The 19,202-nt window shown below is 39.1% G+C and overlaps 1 protein-coding gene across 1 annotated transcript in view; it reads left to right on the forward strand.

The window, feature by feature from the left end:
• The window catches only part of FIG4 (FIG4 phosphoinositide 5-phosphatase), a 137,038-nt gene that overhangs the window by 35,868 nt on the left and 81,968 nt on the right, over positions 1 to 19,202 (forward strand). Inside the window, exons 6-10 of the mRNA XM_030882838.3 lie at positions 4,530 to 4,678; positions 7,634 to 7,762; positions 10,077 to 10,177; positions 11,431 to 11,593; positions 12,039 to 12,136. Of these exons, the coding sequence (XP_030738698.1) occupies positions 4,530 to 4,678; positions 7,634 to 7,762; positions 10,077 to 10,177; positions 11,431 to 11,593; positions 12,039 to 12,136 (640 nt within the window). The remainder of the gene's footprint in view (positions 1 to 4,529; positions 4,679 to 7,633; positions 7,763 to 10,076; positions 10,178 to 11,430; positions 11,594 to 12,038; positions 12,137 to 19,202) is intronic.

Below are 19,202 nucleotides of genomic sequence, written 5' to 3' on the forward strand. Positions count from 1 at the left end.
AATATTAATCCTTATTTGTAAAGGGACATTAATAGCTTCTCTATTTATCATGGCCCAAACAAGCAAACCAACAAACACAGGGACAACCCAAATATCGATAATTGAAAAATAAGCAAGCAAAGTATAGCAGAGCATCATGATAAAATATTATACCACTGATGATGTGACCAATATGTAGGCCAGGTAAATAGAATTTTCCATGTAGCCAAATAACTTTCTTTCAGCTATAATGTCCAAACTCAAAAGTAGAACATAAAATAGCATATAGCAATAAGGACTTGAGTCATGGGACTAGAAGAGGACCCAGAGTGTTGTAGCTATTGGTGTTACATACTTTTGGGGTACTTTGCATTACTTTAAATTTATTTTTAAACTGTTAATATAGTTAACCATTTCTTTATGAAATAAAGAAAAACTTGTCTACTGTGTAGAGTGGATTATGTCTTCATTGATGTGAAACCGAAGACAGTTAATTAATTTAGCAATAGTATAGTGAAGGGCTCCTAAAGAAATAATTTTTGCTTCCACCAATGTTTATTGAAAGTATATTTCCATTGTATTTGTTTCCATCATTTGCTTTTCAGCCTTTATTGCTTAATTATGTTTATAGTCTCTGTGAGTTATTACTGAAGCTCAGTGGTACTGTTAGAAATGGTCTTCTCCTGATTCACCCTTTTCAGCTTCGTCTGCATCCCCATACTGAGTTCTGAACAAGTCATTCCATAAGTAAAAATATGAGGTTAAAGACTTCTGGAAAGGTTATACTGCATTGTTATGATTCAGCTAGAATAAAGCAGGAAGAATTGATTGTTAAAAGTAAAAGCCCGGGGCTTCCCTGGTGGCGCAGTGGTTGAGAGTCTGCCTGCCAATGCAGGGGACACGGGTTCGTGCCCCGGACCGGGAAGATCCCACATGCTGCAGAGCGGCTGGGTCCGTGAGCCATGGCCGCTGAGCCTGTGCGTCCAGAGCCTGTGCTCCGCAACAGGAGAGGCCACAACAGTGAGAGGCCCGCGTACCGCAAAAAAAAAAAAAAAAAGTAAAAGCCCAACTTCTCTCCACCCCCCAGCTTTATTGAGATATTATTGACATATGTAAGTTTAAGTTGTACAATGTGATGATTGATACATGTATAGATACATGTATATATTGCAAAATGATTACCACAATAAGGTTAGTTTACACCTTCATCCCATCACACAGTTGTGATTGTGTGTATGTGTGTGTGTGTGTGTGTAGTGATAACATTTAAGATTTGCTCCCTTAACAAATTTCAAGTATATAATTCAGTATTGTTAATTATAGTTACCATGCTCTGTACATTAGATATCCAGATCTTATTTATCTTATGGCTAAGAGTTTGTACCCTTTGACCAACATTTCTCCATTCCTCCCCCTGCCACTGGCAACTACTATTCTACTCTCTCGTTCTATAAGTTCAGCTTTTTAAGATTCCACGTGTAAGTGAGAACATAGTCTTTGTCTTTGTTTGTCTAACTTATTTCACTCAGCATAATGCCCTCCAGGTCCATCCATGTTGTTGCAAAAGGCAAGATTTCCTTTTTTATGGCCAAATGATACCCCATTATTTATATATGCCACATTTTCTTTATCCATTTATCTGTTAATGGACTCAGGTTGTTCTATGTCTTGGCGGTTGTCATTAATTCTGCAGTGGGCGTGGGGGAGCAGATACCTCTTTTGAAGATAGTGATCTCATTTCCTTTGGATATATACCCAGAAATGGGATTGCTGGATCATATGGTAGTTTATTTTTAATTTTTCAAAAATTTATTTAATTTTATTTATTGATTGATTTTGGCTGCGTTGGGTCTTCGTTGCTGTGCGCGGCCTTTTCTCTGGTTGCCACGAGCGGGGGCTACTCTTCGTGGCGGTGCGTGGGCTTTGCATTGCAGTGGCTTCTCTTGTTCCAGAGCACGGGCTCTAGGCATGCAGGCTTCAGGAGTTGTGGCACGGGGCTCAGCAGTTGTGGCTCACGGGCTCTAGAGCGCAGGCTCGGTAGTTGTGGCACACGGGCTTAGTTGCTCCGCAGCATATGGGATCTTCCTGGACCAGGGCTTGAACCCGTGTCCCCGGCATTTGCAGGCGGATTCCCAACCACTGAGCCACCAGGGAAGCCCTATTTTTAATTTTTTGAGGAAGCTTCATTCTGTTTTCCATAGTGGCTGCACCAATTTACATTCCCACCAGCAGTGCAAAATGTTCTCTTTTCTCTACATCCTTGCCAACCCTTACTGTTTCTTTGTTTGTTTTATAATAGCCATTCTAATAGGTATGAGGTAATATCTCATTGTGGTTTTGATTTGCATTTCTCTACTGTGATGTTGAGCAACTTTTCATGCACTTGTTGGCCATTTGTATGTCTTCTTTGGAAAAATGTCTATTCAAGTCTTTTGCCCATTTTAAAATTGGATTATTTGTATGTTTGCTGTTGAGTTGTATGAGTTCCTTATGTATCTTGACTATTAACCCCTTAATAGTTAGATGGTTTGCAAATATTTTCTTCCATAAGTTGCCTTTTTATTTTGCTGACTCTCTTTTTCTGTGCAGAAGCTTTTTAGTTTGAAGCTTTTTAGTTTATTTTTGCTTTTGTTGCTTGCTCTTTTGGTGTCATATCCAAAAAACATCTTTATCAAGAACAGTGTCAAGGAAATTTTCTCCTATGTTTTCTTTTAATAGTTTTATAGTTTTGGGTCTTACATTTAAGGCTTTAATCCATTTTGAGTTAATTTTTTGTGAGTGGTGTAATACAGGGGTCCAATTTCATTCTTCTGCTGGTGGTTGTCCAGTTTTCCCAGCACCATTTATTGAAGAGACTATCGTTTCTCCATTAGTCTTTTTGGCTCCCTTGTCAAATATTAGTTGACTATATAGGAGTGGGTTTATTTCTGGGCTCTCTATTCCATTGGTCTAGGTGTCTTTTTTATGTCAGTAACACACTGTTTTGAATGCTATAGCTTGGCAGTAAGGTTTGAAATCAGGAAGTTTGATGCCTCCAGCTTTGTCCTTCTTTCTTAAGATTGCTTTGGCTATTAGGAGTCTTTTGTAATTCCATACAAATCTTAGAATTGTTTTTTTTCTATTCCTGTGGAAAATGTCATTGGCATTTTGATAGGGATTGTAGTGAATCTATAGATGCCTTTGGGTAGTATGGACATTTAAACAATATTAATTCTTCTGTTCCATGAACACTGCATATCTTTCCATTTATTTGTGTCTTATTTTTTTCATCCATGTCTTATAATTTTTAGTGTACAGATCTCTTACCTCCTTCGTTAAATTTATTCCTAAGCATTTTTTATGCTCTTGTAAATGCGATTGAAAAACCAACTTTTTTTAAATTTAATTAATTTATTTATTTATTTTTGGCTGTGTTAGGTCTTCGTTTCTGTGCGTGGGCTTTCTCTAGTTGCGGCGAGCAGGGGCCACCCTTCATCGCGGTGCGCGGGCCTCTCTTGTGGAGCACAAGCTCCAGATGCGCAGGCTCAGTAGTTGTGGCTCACGGGCCTAGTTGCTCTGCGGCACGTGGGATCCTCCCAGACCAGGGCTCGAACCCGCGTCCCCCACATTGGCAGGCAGACTCTCAACCACTGCACCACCAGGGAAACCCCAAAACCAACTTTTTAATACAGATTTTACCCCTGTGAGATTAGATGCTAGTAAAACTAATGGCTCTATCAAGCAGATGTGGTCAAATTTAATTTCACAGATGAAATCAATCAATTTCAAACAAATAAATAGTAAATCAATAATTTGATAATTAATAAATTGAGGAAGAAATAATTAAAATATGTATGTGAGTCTCCAGACAAAATTGTAACCGTCTTAAAATATGACTAAAATACTTTCAAATTTGTGTAAACCTAAAGAATTCTAGGTACTGTCTGAAATTCTGTGCTAAAAATATATAGCTAGAGATACTTATAAAAATTGTTAATTTTGTGCAAATTTTGTTTGCACAGACTGTTACAATTTTTTGGATGACTATTATGCTTTTCAAACGTATTTTACCGTGATGGCTTGTGTTATTTGCTTATTCTTGTTTTATTACTAAGTCAGTTATTGTACCACCAGTAATAATTAATAGAATTCTTTTCATTCATAGGTAAACTAGAGTACAGACCATGTACTGTTGCAGTGGATATTGTAACATTTTTAGTACTCCATTCAGATATATATGAGAGTGTGACCCCTTTGTACAAGGCCCTGAAGTTAGATTAATGTCAGTGTGAAGCAAAAAATGCACACTGCAAATCAATTAATGTAGGTTACTCACATTGTATTGTATATTTCTAGTTATGCAAATGCCTAAGTCATGCAGTGATTTTTAAATTTCTAATTATATTCATGGTTTACTGTGTTTTAATGTGCTTATTTGTACAGCATTGCTTCCAAGGAGACTAACAGGTGCTAAGTAATTTAGTTCATAGGTTTTAATTCCTTCTGGGAGCCAAGACTATGAAATATGTTTTGCTTTTCTAATTCTTATTAAGTTTCAGTTCTTTTCTCAGTTACAGCTATGATTTGTCCCACTCACTTCAATATAATCTCACTGTCTTGCGTATGCCCCTGGAGATGTTAAAGTCAGAAACGACCCAGACTCGCCAGGAGAGTTTCGACATCTTTGAAGATGAAGGATTAATTACACAGGGTGGAAGCGGTAGGTGGTTTTCAGCACATCCAATATATGTTAATGTGGCATCTATGAAACGGCATCTCATTAAATTCACTCATATTTCTCCTTTCCTCTTTGCTCTTTGTCCTTATATCAGGTTGTTTCAGGTATAGGAACTTGACCAATTCATTTTTATAGAGATCATGCATCACCAAATGAATTTCATTTGTGGGCAAGCCAGAAAATTGTATACTGATGTTTTCTAGCAAAATTTCATGCACCTTTTATGGAATACATTCAGTTTAGTCCTTGAATGGAGAATTTTCTTTTTAAATATTGGAGAATACACATCACCACCTTATTTTTCTTCATAGAGACCAATTGTGTATGGGTTGAGTTTTAGAAAACAGTTACCATGGCTTGCCTATTGTATCCTAGACATTTATATGTCATATCTCTAATCCTCATAAAAACTCTGCTCAGTAGGTATAATGCTACTTTGAAGAAATAAAGGCTAAGTAGGAAACTGAGGCCTAGAGATTAAGATCACAAGGCCAATGTCTAGAGGAACCATTGCAATAGGTCAGAGGCTGTTCTGACTTTGATTGGTCTCAACTTGCCCCTCTGGTCCCTCACAAGCCCTGCTTCTGTCAAGACCATTGTGGGATTACTGCAGGACGTGTGTGTGACTAGTCTAGGGTGGCCCTGGACATCTGGGACTAACCAGTCACAGAATAGTATTGGTACCTTTATCCCTGGATTTGGGGGTTGGTCTAGAAATCTAAAGCCAGAGACATTGCTAGAGTTAATGTTGTGAAGGAATTGCTTCAAACTTAAGACAGTTTAACTGAATTGGGCTTACTATGGAAACATAAAAAGTTAGTAGTGTCTTTGGGTGCCTTCCTCAGTGTGCCTTCTATATAGTGATGGAGATGTGAGTGCAGAGGTAGAATGTAAGTTCCAGAAGGTTTGTCCTTACAGGACACACAGAAAGAGGCTGTACTCTATTAGCATTTTGCCAAAGGTTCTGGTCCACTCTAAGAAGACTTAGACTGTTACTTAGACTGAATGCCGTCTCTGTTATTGCCTTGACTCTTGTTAGTTTATTAGATTGAATATCTCTTGAGCTAAGGCCAAACCCAGTGCACCCTCCCTACCCCAAAACATCTAGATCACGTAAATTTGCCATGGTTCAGACATCTGGATTGTAACCTGTACCCCTAGAGACAGGTGGAGGGTAAAATAATGTGTGCCTGAATATTTGTCACATCATTTCTTCTAAATATCATACTTAGTAATAGAAAAGCTAAAAGTATTACCAAATTTGCACTATGTCTCATCTCACATCTGAATTTGAATATCTGTTCTGGGATCTGAATTAAGCCTCTGAAATCTACTTAATTTTTTACTATCTGTCAAGCAGTTCTACTTGATAGATATGAATAACTGTGTATTAGGTTTTTATAGCTGCTATAAGAAATTACCACAAACTCAGTGACTTAAAACTATACAAATATATTATCTTATGGGAGTCAGAAGTCCAAAGGAGGTCTCAGTGGACTAAAGTTAGAGTGTCAGCAAGGCTGCGTTCCTTTCTTGAGACCCTAGGGAAAAATCCATTTTCTTGCCCTTTTCATCTTCAAAGCCAGCAATGGCCAGCCGAGGGTTTTCCCACATTACATCACTCTGACACACTCCTGTTTCCCCCTTTCACTTATAATGACCTGTGATTACATTGGGCCCACTTGGACAATCCAGAATAGTCTCCCCATCTTAAGGTCATCTGATTAACAACCTTAATTCCATCTGCAATTTTAATTCCTTCTTGGCATTGTAACATAACATATTCACAGGTTCTGGTGATTAGGACCTAGACATCTTTTCTGTAGGGGAGGGATGCATTATTCTCCTACTACACAGGGGGAAACTGATAGGAAAGAGAGGGTGAGGGTAATAGGTATCGGGGTAGGTAGAAAAGGAAAATAATACATTTTTAAAAAATCTCTAATGTGTCAGGCAGCAAGTTAGTCACTTTGCATATATTATTTTTTTAATCTGAATAATATCTCTGTGGTGACTACTACCATCATTTCACAGTTTAGAAAATTGAGGTTCTGAGATGTTACGTAACTTGCCAAAGGTCACAGAGCTGGTAAGTGGCAAAGACAGGACTCCAATCCATTATTCATGCTCAGTGTAATGTCATTGAAGAGGTAGAGAAGGCTTAGTTTTTATGAATAAAACCAAAGTGTTTGTCATAGTATATAAACACTCTTAACATACATGTTTTGAGAAGAGTATTGACTGCCTCTATCCAGAACTGTTAACGATCTTTTAAGCCATTATCTTTTAAATATACTTGTTTTATTTTGTACTTTATATAAGTTTTGTAAAACTCATTGATGTTTAATAAATTTATTTGGATATCCTGAAATCATGCTTGATGAAATTAGTTTTGTTGTATAGAAAAAGCTTGATATGATAACAACTACCACTTATGGAAGTATCAGTAAGACACCAGACTTGTTCTGAGCACTTTATGTACATTATCAACTTACCTCATCTTTATAACAATCCCAGGATACAGGCACAAATGAGGAAACAGGGGCACTGGGAGTAAGTAACCCTCTTGGTCACACCTGTCACCCTGCTGATGAGGCAGAGCTTGGATTTGGACCCAGGCACTCTGACACCAGAGCCATGCTCCCAGCTGCAGTCCTTGCTGTCTCTTGGCCTTATTCATGTATTTGTACACCTCTCCTTAATTTCCCAGCTGTTTTCTTCTCTCTTAGGTTAAAAACTCACAGATCAGAAAATGTGTGTTTTCTTTAACTTTGTACAGAATCAGCACAGTGTTCTGGGCAACGAGATGAGTTATATCTACTGAAAACAGCAATGATATTGATCAGGCATTTTGAAATTAAAAACAAAAGTTTAAGAACTTAAAAACGAATGTCAACCAATTTCCTTATCTTTCTGATACCAACTCTTATTTTTCAGGTGTATTTGGGATCTGTAGTGAGCCTTATATGAAGTACGTGTGGAACGGCGAACTTCTGGATATAATTAAAAATACTGTCCATCGTGACTGGCTGCTGTATATTATTCATGGGTTCTGTGGGCAGTCAAGTATCCTTTTTTAAAAAAATTAAGATACATATTATTAAACTTATGCTGTACCGATTTATAGAAAGCTATGTATGAATTATAAGATTACAATTGTCTATGCATCCAACAGATAGATTATAATTACCTATGCATTCCACGTAGTTGAAATACAAACAGGAATGCAGATCTACTATGTACACAGACAAATAACAAGGAAGAAAACCTATGTGCATAGGAAGTGATACAGGTAGTAAGTATCATTCTTACCGAAGAGAAGGAGCAGAATCCCTGACAGGTGGGGAGGATGGGGCAGGCTCACAGGAAAAGTTGAACTTGGCCTGGCCTCAGTCAAAAGGCAGGCCTTGACAATGAGATTGTGGATTGGGGAAGCACCATGAATGTAGAGATGGAAAAGTTCATGGGAGTGTACTTGTGGCTTGTATATATCGATAAAACCCCTGGGAGGTACAGTGTAGTGGGAAGGAGATCGTTTAGGGGGAGTCAGACTGCCAGTCGCCAGATTGCTTTGGTGGTCGGACCAAGGACTTTGGGTTTGGCGCTAGAGCTTTTGAAAATTTTTTTTCAAGAGGGTAACATACAAATTAGTACTTAGGAAGCTTGAGTGGATAGCTATTTTCAAGGTGGATTAAGTAAAATGAGACTAGAACAAGGGACACTTGTTAGGAAAAGATTGCAGTGGTTCAGGCATAATGTAATGAAGGTCTGGATTAGGGCATAATAGATTAAATAGACATAGGTTGAGCCTTGGATTAAGCCGATGAGTTCAATTTTATAAATACCTTTTGTCCTTTTATTTAATTTCGCTATGTTGAAACCTCTCAACGTGTGCTATTACGTTATGAGGTTTAGGAAGGCAGTGTCGTCTTTCTAGGAGTGGTGGTTTGGTTTTTCCTGTCCCCTTTTGAGATCATGTAGGGCATTTGTGCGCCTAGCCTGCTTTCTAGTTGACATTCTTCTTTGTGTTCTAGGTTTTTTTAAAAACCTAGAGTGAAAACTTTAAAGGAGTGGTTGTTTTGAGACCATTAAGTGGGTGAATGTGATGAACCAATATTATGCTTTCTTGCATCAGACCTTTTGGGAGGAGTGGAGTCAGGGGGTAGAGCTGGAGAGATTAGCCTTGAAGAGGACCTGTGCTGCCTTCTTGGTGGCAAATGAGGGCGAGGAGAGGCTGGGTGAAGACGCAGAGGACTTTGGGAATGAAGATGAGTGAGATTTGTGTGCTACACTTGAAATGGCTCATTACTTTATAATCATTTTCAACCAATGAGTGGTATTATATGATTGATCATTCACTGAATAATGAGATTTGGCTCTGAAATACTCTTTCTGCTTCCAAAAGTAAAATCAACCTGTAAAAGCATACAGTTTGCACCACCAAGGACACTAAAAGGAATGTGCTACAGTTGCTAAAGACAGTTTCTAAAAGGTAATTCTAAACTGTTTTGTATTTCTCAAGAGCTAACTCAGGGCCTGGCATAAGTACAATAAATGGGTTTTTTTAAAGTAGTGAATAGCACCATAGATTATAATTTTAATCGTTCAATAATTGAAATATAATTTCAACGTTCAATCGTTCGTTGAAATGTTGACTCCAGTCTCCCAGTTATCAAGCATTTAATGAATTCTGGAAGTCTACATGAGATAAAAGTCATTGCTATTTACTGAACGTTTGCTATAGGCCAGGCAGTAGTAACCATTACACACATTACCTAACCTAGTCTTCCCAACCACCTAATAAAATTGGTTACATTTTTTAGTACTTATACCATTTTACAGAAGATGAAATGGAGGCTCAGAAAGTTAAATAATGTGCCATAATTAATAAACGTTATTTTGATTAAACAATTCCCAGTGTTCAATTTTGCAGTTAGGTGACAAATTTGGGTACTCTCACTGTATTATACTAACTCCATTCCCTCAGAGTTATCTATTGCTTCATAATTCAAACACCCTGTTAAGTGACATTTGCTCACTTTGACAGGTATATTGTCTCTGAAGACTAAGGAAGGTTTAGTTGTACCTGTTTACATCCATACTTGGCTATAAGGAGGGACCACAGGTCTTCCCTTGGCCGATAACCCTACATCTGGTTACCATTTCCTCTGAAGTTCATGGAAACCACTCCTTAGTGAGATTCGTTTTTGCCTTAATACCTGCATAATTGGAAAGAACAGTTAGACCCAATGTTGTTCCATTCTTGGGTGGAGCTTTTTGGTGTTCTTTAACCTACTGGACAAAGTATATTGGGTGTAATGATTCTCTTAGTTTGGTGTGACAGTCATGAATGCTAAACAGCTTTAACTTGATTTCCAAGAGCTGTTGATCTATGGACGACCTGTGTATGTCACTTTAATAGCTAGAAGATCCAGTAAGTTCGCTGGGACCCGTTTTCTCAAGAGAGGTGCAAACTGTGAGGTAAGATGGGAAAACAACAACACTGCTGGCGATTTAACTTTTTACATCGGCTTTGCTGGCAGGTGAAGCAAAGTGGAATTTTAGAAAGTGGAATTTCTTAGTTTGGGACATTATCAAGAGAATAATGAATTCTCTAGAGTATCGGAAACTTGTGAGAAATATGACTAATGTACAGATATTCTGAAAAATCAACTATCTTAGAGTTATGCAATACCTTAGGGGGTTATGAAATGTCTAATGTTTTGGAGGATGAGTCATTTCTGTAATATATGAAAAAATGTAGTACATATTTAGTGGAGAGACTAAAATAGCAAAGCACCTCCACCCAAGGAATAAATGGAGGGGAGCACTCATTGGGAATGCATCCTTGATAAGAAGACTGAGTAGAGCAAGGCATGGGAAACCCTTTACCCCCTTCCCTCTGCTTTCATTTGGCTCAAGACAGACTCCTTCTCTACTCATCCTTAGAAAATAACAACAAATTTATCTGTCCTGCCTTCAGTCATGTAATGTCCTTTGAGTGTTCCATCTCTCTTTGCAACAGACAACTTGAATCTTAGGCAGATGTGTGATTGAGTAGACAGATTGAGCAAGACATTGGGTTTTGATCCTGCCTTAAAATAGCAACATTTGTTCTTAAAATTATATCAGCAGTGAACATAGTTATAACTGGTGCTTTAAGAAAAAAGCAGAATTTTGCAACTCTATTTTTTACTTTTGAATATTTCAAGGGTAATTAAACAGGTATATTATTAATGCCTCTAAAATTATTCTTTGTCATATCATCATATACTTTTATAGGTAAAGCTATCTCAAGATTTTTTTTTTTCTCTCCGTCAGGCATCTTTTATTGGAATCTCTTTCTTTTGTCCTTTTATTCCTCCTTGGTCTTCAGAATTGAATTCTTATATTTCACTGGTCTTCCTAACCTCCTGTATAATTTCATGTGATTGGTTTTTTTTGGTCTCCTTCTCTGCCATTTATATCACTCAAGCTGTTCTCTATCTATTACTTGTATTATTAGCTACTTAACTTGATTTTTCCCTTGTCTATTCTCTGCTATTTTTAATTGCTTCCTTTATTGCATTTTAATGATTTTCCTTTTTTTAATATGCACATTGAATGTTGATCAACGTTTACCTCTTTTAAAACATTCTAAGACTAGGAATTGTATTTTCATTGTGTACTTGAAATTTTTTCCATTAAAAAATTCTAAGGATATAAAATATTTTTAAACGCACCTTTCTTTCCAGGGTGATGTTGCAAATGAAGTGGAAACGGAACAAATACTCTGCGATGCTTCTGTCATGTCTTTTACTGCAGGAAGTTATTCTTCTTATGTGCAAGTTAGAGGATCAGTTCCCTTATACTGGTCTCAGGACATTTCAACTATGATGCCTAAGCCACCTATTACATGTGCGTGGAACAGTCTTTTTTTAATAGTAACTCTTCTTTACCCACATATAGAGATAATGAACTACTATCACAGAAATCTCATAAATGCTTGGGTTTTAATGAAGTTTTAGTACTGAAGAGTAGATCATTTAGAAGAAGGACTACTAATATTTTTATGCAATAACTTTTATATATGTATTTTTAATTTTGGCCACTAGTAAATTATTTATATTATAAAATATAAATGTAATTATTTATATTCAGAAATGTAAGAATCATTCAAATTCAATAAATACATGAAGAATGATTGATAAGCTCGAGAGGAATTTGAGACATGAAACTACCAGAAGATTAGTTGAATTGCATTTCTTTAAACATTATAATGCAAAACAAAACACTGTACTTCTTTTATTCTTTCTTTACAGTTTTCATTCTGGTACTTACTCATTTTTTTTGTCCCCCCCAGTGGATCAGGCAGATCCATTTGCCCATGTGGCTGCTCTTCACTTTGACCAGATGCTTCAGAGGTTTGGCTCCCCCATCATCATCTTAAATTTAGTGAAGGTATGATGTGCTATCTGTTTGGTTATGAAATTCAGTTACACTGGACAACATGGAGGGGTTTAACAAGCCTGCTTTACCTCTCCCCAGAGGAGAGACTTGTGGATTTATCATGCTATGATGGCTCACGGTGTCTGAGCCTCTGTCCTTTGGCCTCTGATTCCATGTGGCCTCTTCCCTGGGTACGTGGGAGAATCCGTGGTGTGTTCCCTAGGGAAGAGAGCAATGAGCGTGTCAGTCTCCTGATTTTCTGGGGTGATTTTCTAGGTGCAGGTGAAATTCTGCCTCAGCTTCTAGGACAGCTTGGAGAAGGAAGCATGGAGGTCAAACAGCCACAGCCTAGCCTTGATACAACCACTTCGTTGACCATCCACAAGATCTGCTGGGCAAGATAATATGTGGTAGTGGGATCTAAAGACTAGATTCAGAAATTGGGTGTGGTTGTAGCTCAAGGATCGGGTGGACAGAGTGGTGGCCTGGCTTCATAATTCTGTGCTTCCTTGTCAGAGTACACTGGTCAACGTATCTTGTGTATATGAGTAGGCAGTCAGGTCAAAGGCCGGGGTAGAGGGCAGGGCGACTAGATAAGAAGAAATGAAAGGAATCCAAATCGGAAAAGAAGAAGTAAATCTGTCACTGTTTGCAGATGACATGATACTATACACAGAGAATCCTAAAGATGCCACCAGAAAACTACTAGAGCTAATCAATGAACTTGGTAATGTAGCAGGTTACAAAATTAATGCACAGAAATCTCTTGCATTCTTATACACTAATGATGAAAAATCTGAAAGAGAAATTAAGCGAACACTCCCATTTACCATTGCAACAAAAAGAATAAAATACCTAAGAATAAACCTACCTAAGGAGACAAGAAACCTATATGCAGAAAACTATAAGACACTGATGAAAGAAATTAAAGATGATACAAACAGATGGAGAGATACCATGTTCTTGGATTGGAAGAATCAACATTGTGAAAATGACTCTACTACCCAAAGCAATCTACAGATTCAGTGCAATCCCTATCAAACTACCAATGGCATTTTTCACATAGCTAGAACAAAAAATTTCACAATTTGTATGGAAACACAAAAGAACCCAAACAGCCAAAGCAATCTTGAGAACGAAAAACGGAGCTGGAGGAATCAGGCTCCCAGAGTTCAGACTTTACTACAAAACTACAGTCATCAAGACAGTATGGTACTGGCACAAAAACAGAAATATAGATCAATGGAACAGGATAGAAAGCCCAGAGATAAACCCATGCACATGTGGTCACCTTATCTTTGATAAAGGAGGCAAGAGTGTACAATGGAGTAAAGACAGCCTCTTCAATAAGTGGTGCTGGGAAAACTGGACAGCTACATGTAAATGAATGAAATTAGAACACTTCCTAACACCATACACAAAAATAAACTCAAAATGGATTAAAGACCTAAATGTAAGGCCAGACACTATCAAACTCTGAGAGGAAAACATAGGCATGTACACTCTATGACATAAATCACAGCAAGATCCTTTTTGACCCACCTCCTAGAGAAATGGAAATAAAAGCAAAAATAAACAAATGGGACCTAATGAAACTTAAAAGCTTTTGCACAGCAAAGGACACCATAAACAAGATGAAAAGACCACCCTCCGAATGGGAGAAAATATTTGCAAATGAAGCAACTGACAAAGAATTAATCTCTAAAATTTACAAGCAGCTCACGTAGCTCAATATCAAAAAAACAAACAACCCAATCCAAAAACGGGCAGAAGACCTAAATAGGTATTTCTCCAGAGAAGACATACAGATTGCCAACAAACACATGGAAGAATGCTGAACATCACTAATCATTAGAGAAATGCAAATCAAAACTACAATGAAGTATCACCTCACACCAGTCAGAATGGCCATCATCAAAAAAATCTACAAACAATAAATGCTGGAGAGGGTGTGGAGAAAAGGGAACCCTCTTGTGCTGTTGGTGGGAATGTAAATTGATACAGCCACTATGGAGAACAGTATGGAGGTTCCTTAAAAAACTAAAAATAGAACTACCATACGACCCAGCAATCCCACTACTGGGCATATACCCTGAGAAAACCATAATTCACAAAGAGTCATGTACCACAATGTTCATTGCAGCTCTGTTTACAGTAGCCAGGACATGGAAGCAACCTAAGTGTCCATCATCGGATGAATGGATAAAAAAGATGTGGCACATATATACAATGGAATATTACTCAGCCATAAAAAGAAATGAAATTGAGTTATTTGTAGTGAGGTGGATGGACCTAGAGACTGTCATACAGAGTGAAGTAAGTCAGAAAAGGAAAAACATAATACTATATGCTAACACATATACATGGAACCAAAAAAAAAAAGGGTTCTGAAAAACCTAGGGGCAGGACAGGAGTAAAAACACAGACGTAGAGAATGGACTTGAGGACACAGGGAGGGGGAAGGATAAGCTGGGACGAAGTGAGAGAGTGGCATGGACATACATACACTACCAAATGTAAAATAGATAGCTAGTGGGAAGCAGCTGCATAGCACAGGGAGATCGGCTCCATGCTTTGTGTCCACCTAGAGGGGTGGGATAGGGAGGGTGAGAGGGAGACGACGCAAGAGGGAGGAGATACGGGTATGTAAGTATACATATAGCTGATCACTTTGTTATAAAGCAGAAACTAACACACCATTGTAAAGCAATTATACTCCAGCAAAGATGTTAAAAAAATCAGAAACCAATAATAAAATAATACTGAATTCTATATTTTAAAAACAAATCATGGCTGTCTCTGTTGCAATGAAGTGAAATGGAAGAATCTCATTCTGTGGCCAGGAAAACTCTGAGTGTATGAAAAGCAAGGGTTTTGTTATTTTATGTTTGTGGCAGTTGGCCGACAAACTAGTAGTATCTGAGATTATTCTGAGAAGTTGGTTAGTAAGTATAATTCAATTTAATTAAAAACCAAGTAATCCTATGTCCATTTAGTCCACCATTTGACAAGCAGTTCTGAAGGTTTCCTTTGTGCCAGGGCAATCATAGAAGCAGTGGCTGCCTTCCCAGGGCTACCAGTCTAACAGAGGAGATGGTAAAGTGATGCAGAGGTACCGACACTGGGTTACGATGCTATGAGAGCTTATAAGGGGAAAGAAGTCTTCCCTGAGGAAGCGATGACTCAGCTCAGCCTGAACGAAGAGGCATTAACAAGGCCAAGAAGAAAGGAAACAGCAGGTACAAAGGCCCTGAGACAGGAGAGGATTTGGTGGATTTAAGGAAGAAAAGGCTTGTCTGGCTGGGTCCCAGAGGATGAGGGAGTTATGCCAGACATGCAGAGCCTTGTAGGGTGTGTTAATGAGTCTGGTCTTTATCCTGACTTTCCAAAACCATTGAAGGTTTTGTATGGCTGAGAGGATAGGTGATCAGATTTCTGTTTTGATAGATTGTCCTGACCTCAATCTAGAGAATGAATGGATTGGTCCAAGGCTAAAGTCTATGTTGGAAGACCACATAGGTGGCTGTTAGAATTATCCAGAAAAGGGTAACTGGCCTAAACTCGGGTGGTGTGGTAGAGGTGGAGAGAAGTGGACACAGGCAGTAGACTCAGTGATGAGCTGGGTCTGATATGAGGGAGAGGGAGATGTCAGGCTTGATTCCTAGGTTTCTGGCGAGTATCAGGTGGATGGATGGTGATGCCATTCACTGAGCCAGGGACTGTGGACTCAGTCTGTGAGGGAAGATGGTGAGTACGGTTTGGATGTGCTGAGGTTTGAGATGGATTGAGTCCTGTCAGAGGAGCTGGCAAGTGAGTGGCCAGTGTGTGAGATAGAAGCTCAGGAGAGAGGTCTGGGCTGAGATGTGATTTTGTGGCTCATGTGTGTCCCAGCGATATTTGAAGACATGGGCATGGAGGTGATGCCCATTTAGAGGGTTCAGAGTGGGAAGAGGGAAGAGCCTCCAGTCTTGTCTTGAGGACCCCCCAGCTCTTAATGTCCAGTTAGAGCAGGCAGAGTCTGTAAAGGAGCCTGGGAAAGAACAGACAGAAAAGTAGGAGGAAAACCAGGTGAGTGCCGTGTTATGACAGCTAAGAGAAAGCGTGTTTCATGATGAAGGAAGTAAGCAATCGACAGTGGCAAAGGCTGCTGACAGGTCAAGTAAGATGAAAACAGGAAATATGCTCCTTGTGTTTCCAACTCTGAGAGCACTGACTGAAGTGGACTGAGCTGTAGGAGGACTTCCCTCGTCCTGGGGAAATGAAGTACCTAATGAGAAATGAAGAAGAGTTGGTGTTTTCATCAGTTTTTTTTTTTTTTTAAGAGAGCATAATGCTGTGTTTAAAAGCCTGTGAGAAGGATCCATTTGGGATCCTTGAGAGGGTATAAAACACAGGAGAGAGAAAGGACGATCAGGGGCATCATGTGCTTCAGAAAGGAGGAAATCTGAAACATGGAGGGAGGAATTATTTTAATGGGAGGACAGAGAATAGTAAGGGTACGTGTGTGTGTGTGTGTGTGTGTGTGTTGTGTACGCGTACATGCTCCTTCCTGATAACTTTAACTTCTCCTTAAGGTAAGAGGGACGGTCACCTGCTCAGAGCAGAGGTTTGAGGGTGGTGGAAGTTTCACAGCCTTCATGTATGTGCGAGGGTGGATTGACCAGAGACCTCCAGGAAATGCTAAGGGCTAATTTCAGGTTGGTGATCAGGATTTCTTTCTTTTTTTTTTTTAATTAATTAATTAATTTATTTTTGGCTGCGTTGGGTCTTTGTTGCTGCACGTGGGCTTTCTCTAGTTGCAGTGAGTAGGGGCTACTCTTCATTGTGGTGCGAGGGCTTCTCATTGCAGTGGCTTCTCTTGTTGCGGAGCATGGGCTCCAGGTGCGTGGGCTTCAGTAGTTGCAGCACACGGGCTCAGTAGTTGCGGCTCGCGGGCTCTAGAGCGCAGGCTCAGCAGTTGTGGTGCATGGGCTTAATTGCTCCGCGGCATGTGGGATCTTCCAGGACCAGGGATCGAACCCGTGTCCTCTGCATTGGCAGGCAGATTCTTAACCACTGCGCCACAAGGGAAGTCCCCCAAGATTTCTTAAATTCTGCTATTGCCTGACTTTTCCTGGCAGGGCTTGTGTATGGCTGTGAGCACAGAGGAAGTAGATAATTGGGTTCGTTCAGTTCTGCCAGGCAGGCGTGATGTAGCAAGACAGATAATAGGAGTTTTGGATGTTGGCGGAAGTCTAATTGAAGCAGACCATAAAACCTGAGCTGGAGGAGGGGGAGTGTTGGAGAGGGTGATGAAGAAAGCAGTGCTGTCGGTGGACTGGGGTCCTGGTGAGGTGGGGTGTTTAAAACAAGCCATCTGAAAATAAAAGAGGTTCTGGATAAGAAATGTTGAAGGCAGAGGAGTTACCTGTGGTGATGACTTGATCTGAGATGTGAGGGTGGGAAGGATGGCTTAGCTAGAGTGGAGGAGGAACAGGTACTGGGAGCCGCCCAGGAGGGGGGCACAGACTGAGATCCAGTTGCGGGGAAAAGACCGTAGAACCAAGTGCGAGGGTTCAGAGGAGCAGGGCGTGTGTGTGTGCCTGTGAGCGTGTGGCTCCGGAAGAGGGGAGTGGGGAGGAGGGGCTGGGGACAGTGAGGCAGGAAGCTTTATTTCTTCCTTTGTTGCTCTTTGCTTTATGAAATTATTGCATCCTATGAGGGATTGACTTTGTAAAATAAATCATTCAGGTATTAAATACATCATTTTTTAGACTTTGGTTCACATCAGTTCAGAAGTTTCATTTTCACATCTCTCCCCCATCAACTCAGAATAACATACGGCAATAGGTGGATGGTCCACAGCCTCAGCCTGATATTGAACAGCAGCTATAAGAGATATAATCAAAAAATTCAAAAAGGAAAACTCTAGTAATAAGAACCCTCATGAACACTTTTCTAGTAAGCTATAAGCCATAAGAGATTGTTAGTATAGAAATAAATTATTGCTGAAGCACTAAATTACAAGGTTATCGCTAGAACATAAACATCGACCTTAATTAGTGCATTTTCTTCATATTTTAGAGTCCTTATAATGTGGTTAAAAGCTATGGTTAAGTGGAAATTCAGTTTATGATGTTTGAAATAATGTATTTCTCTATTAAATATGCAGGTTCAAAATATAATATCAGATACGTGTGGTTGTAAAGTGTTCCTGCCCAGCTTTCTCAAATGAACATTTATTTCTTAATATTTGAAGGGCAGTCAGTGGATTTTAAAATTGTCCTTGTTTATTGTTTCATTGCCATAAAAATCCTGGCAATAACTAGAAAATTGTTTGGAGATTAAGTTGCTGTTTTGTAGAATAGAAAAAAATGTTTTTGTCATTAGTTATCTTATTCATAGGATAAAAGAAGATGTTTATTCAGTTCACTTAGAACTCCTCATTAACTTGTCAAAGAATGTGTGTATGTGTGCGTGTGTGTGTAGCATGATATCAACAGATATTCACTCTTTATTCTGCCTCCGCATGAAGTGTCTAAAGTGGAATACTTTTCTTGATTTCTCTTTTGCCCTGTGTTGTGCACTATCTCCTGCCCTCCCTCCACTCCACCATGTGGAGGTTTGAGACACTGCTTGTCAGACATTTTGGAGCAATCCTTATACTGTCATTGCTTCTACTGGGGATCAGTAGGAAGCCAACCAGGGATCTGATGTCATTGTACATCAGAGGACTTTAATCCGGGGTCCATGGACGGCCATTGTGGGGGTGTGTCTCTGAACCCTTTGAAACAATCACTTGCATATGTGAAGTTTTCATCTGGTTGTTAAAGGGGTCTGTGACCAAAGAAGGTCGATGAAACAATCCACTAGCTAATCCACTGTGGGCAGACTATGCATAAAGCAGATTCTTTACATAGACATGATTGAAAGTTGATGAAATAACCTTATCTCTCTGTCTCATTAAATGTCAGATTTGATATAAGAAATTCAAAAACTTTTTGTTTCTCTAACTGGCTTAAAGTGCTTTTGAGAAAATTACAGGTATACAATTTAATTTTCTCAGATGTAAAAATAAGCTAAATATTTGTTCATCCCA

This window comes from Globicephala melas, chromosome 14, assembly GCF_963455315.2.
Source record: "Globicephala melas chromosome 14, mGloMel1.2, whole genome shotgun sequence".
Lineage (NCBI taxonomy): Eukaryota > Metazoa > Chordata > Mammalia > Artiodactyla > Delphinidae > Globicephala > Globicephala melas.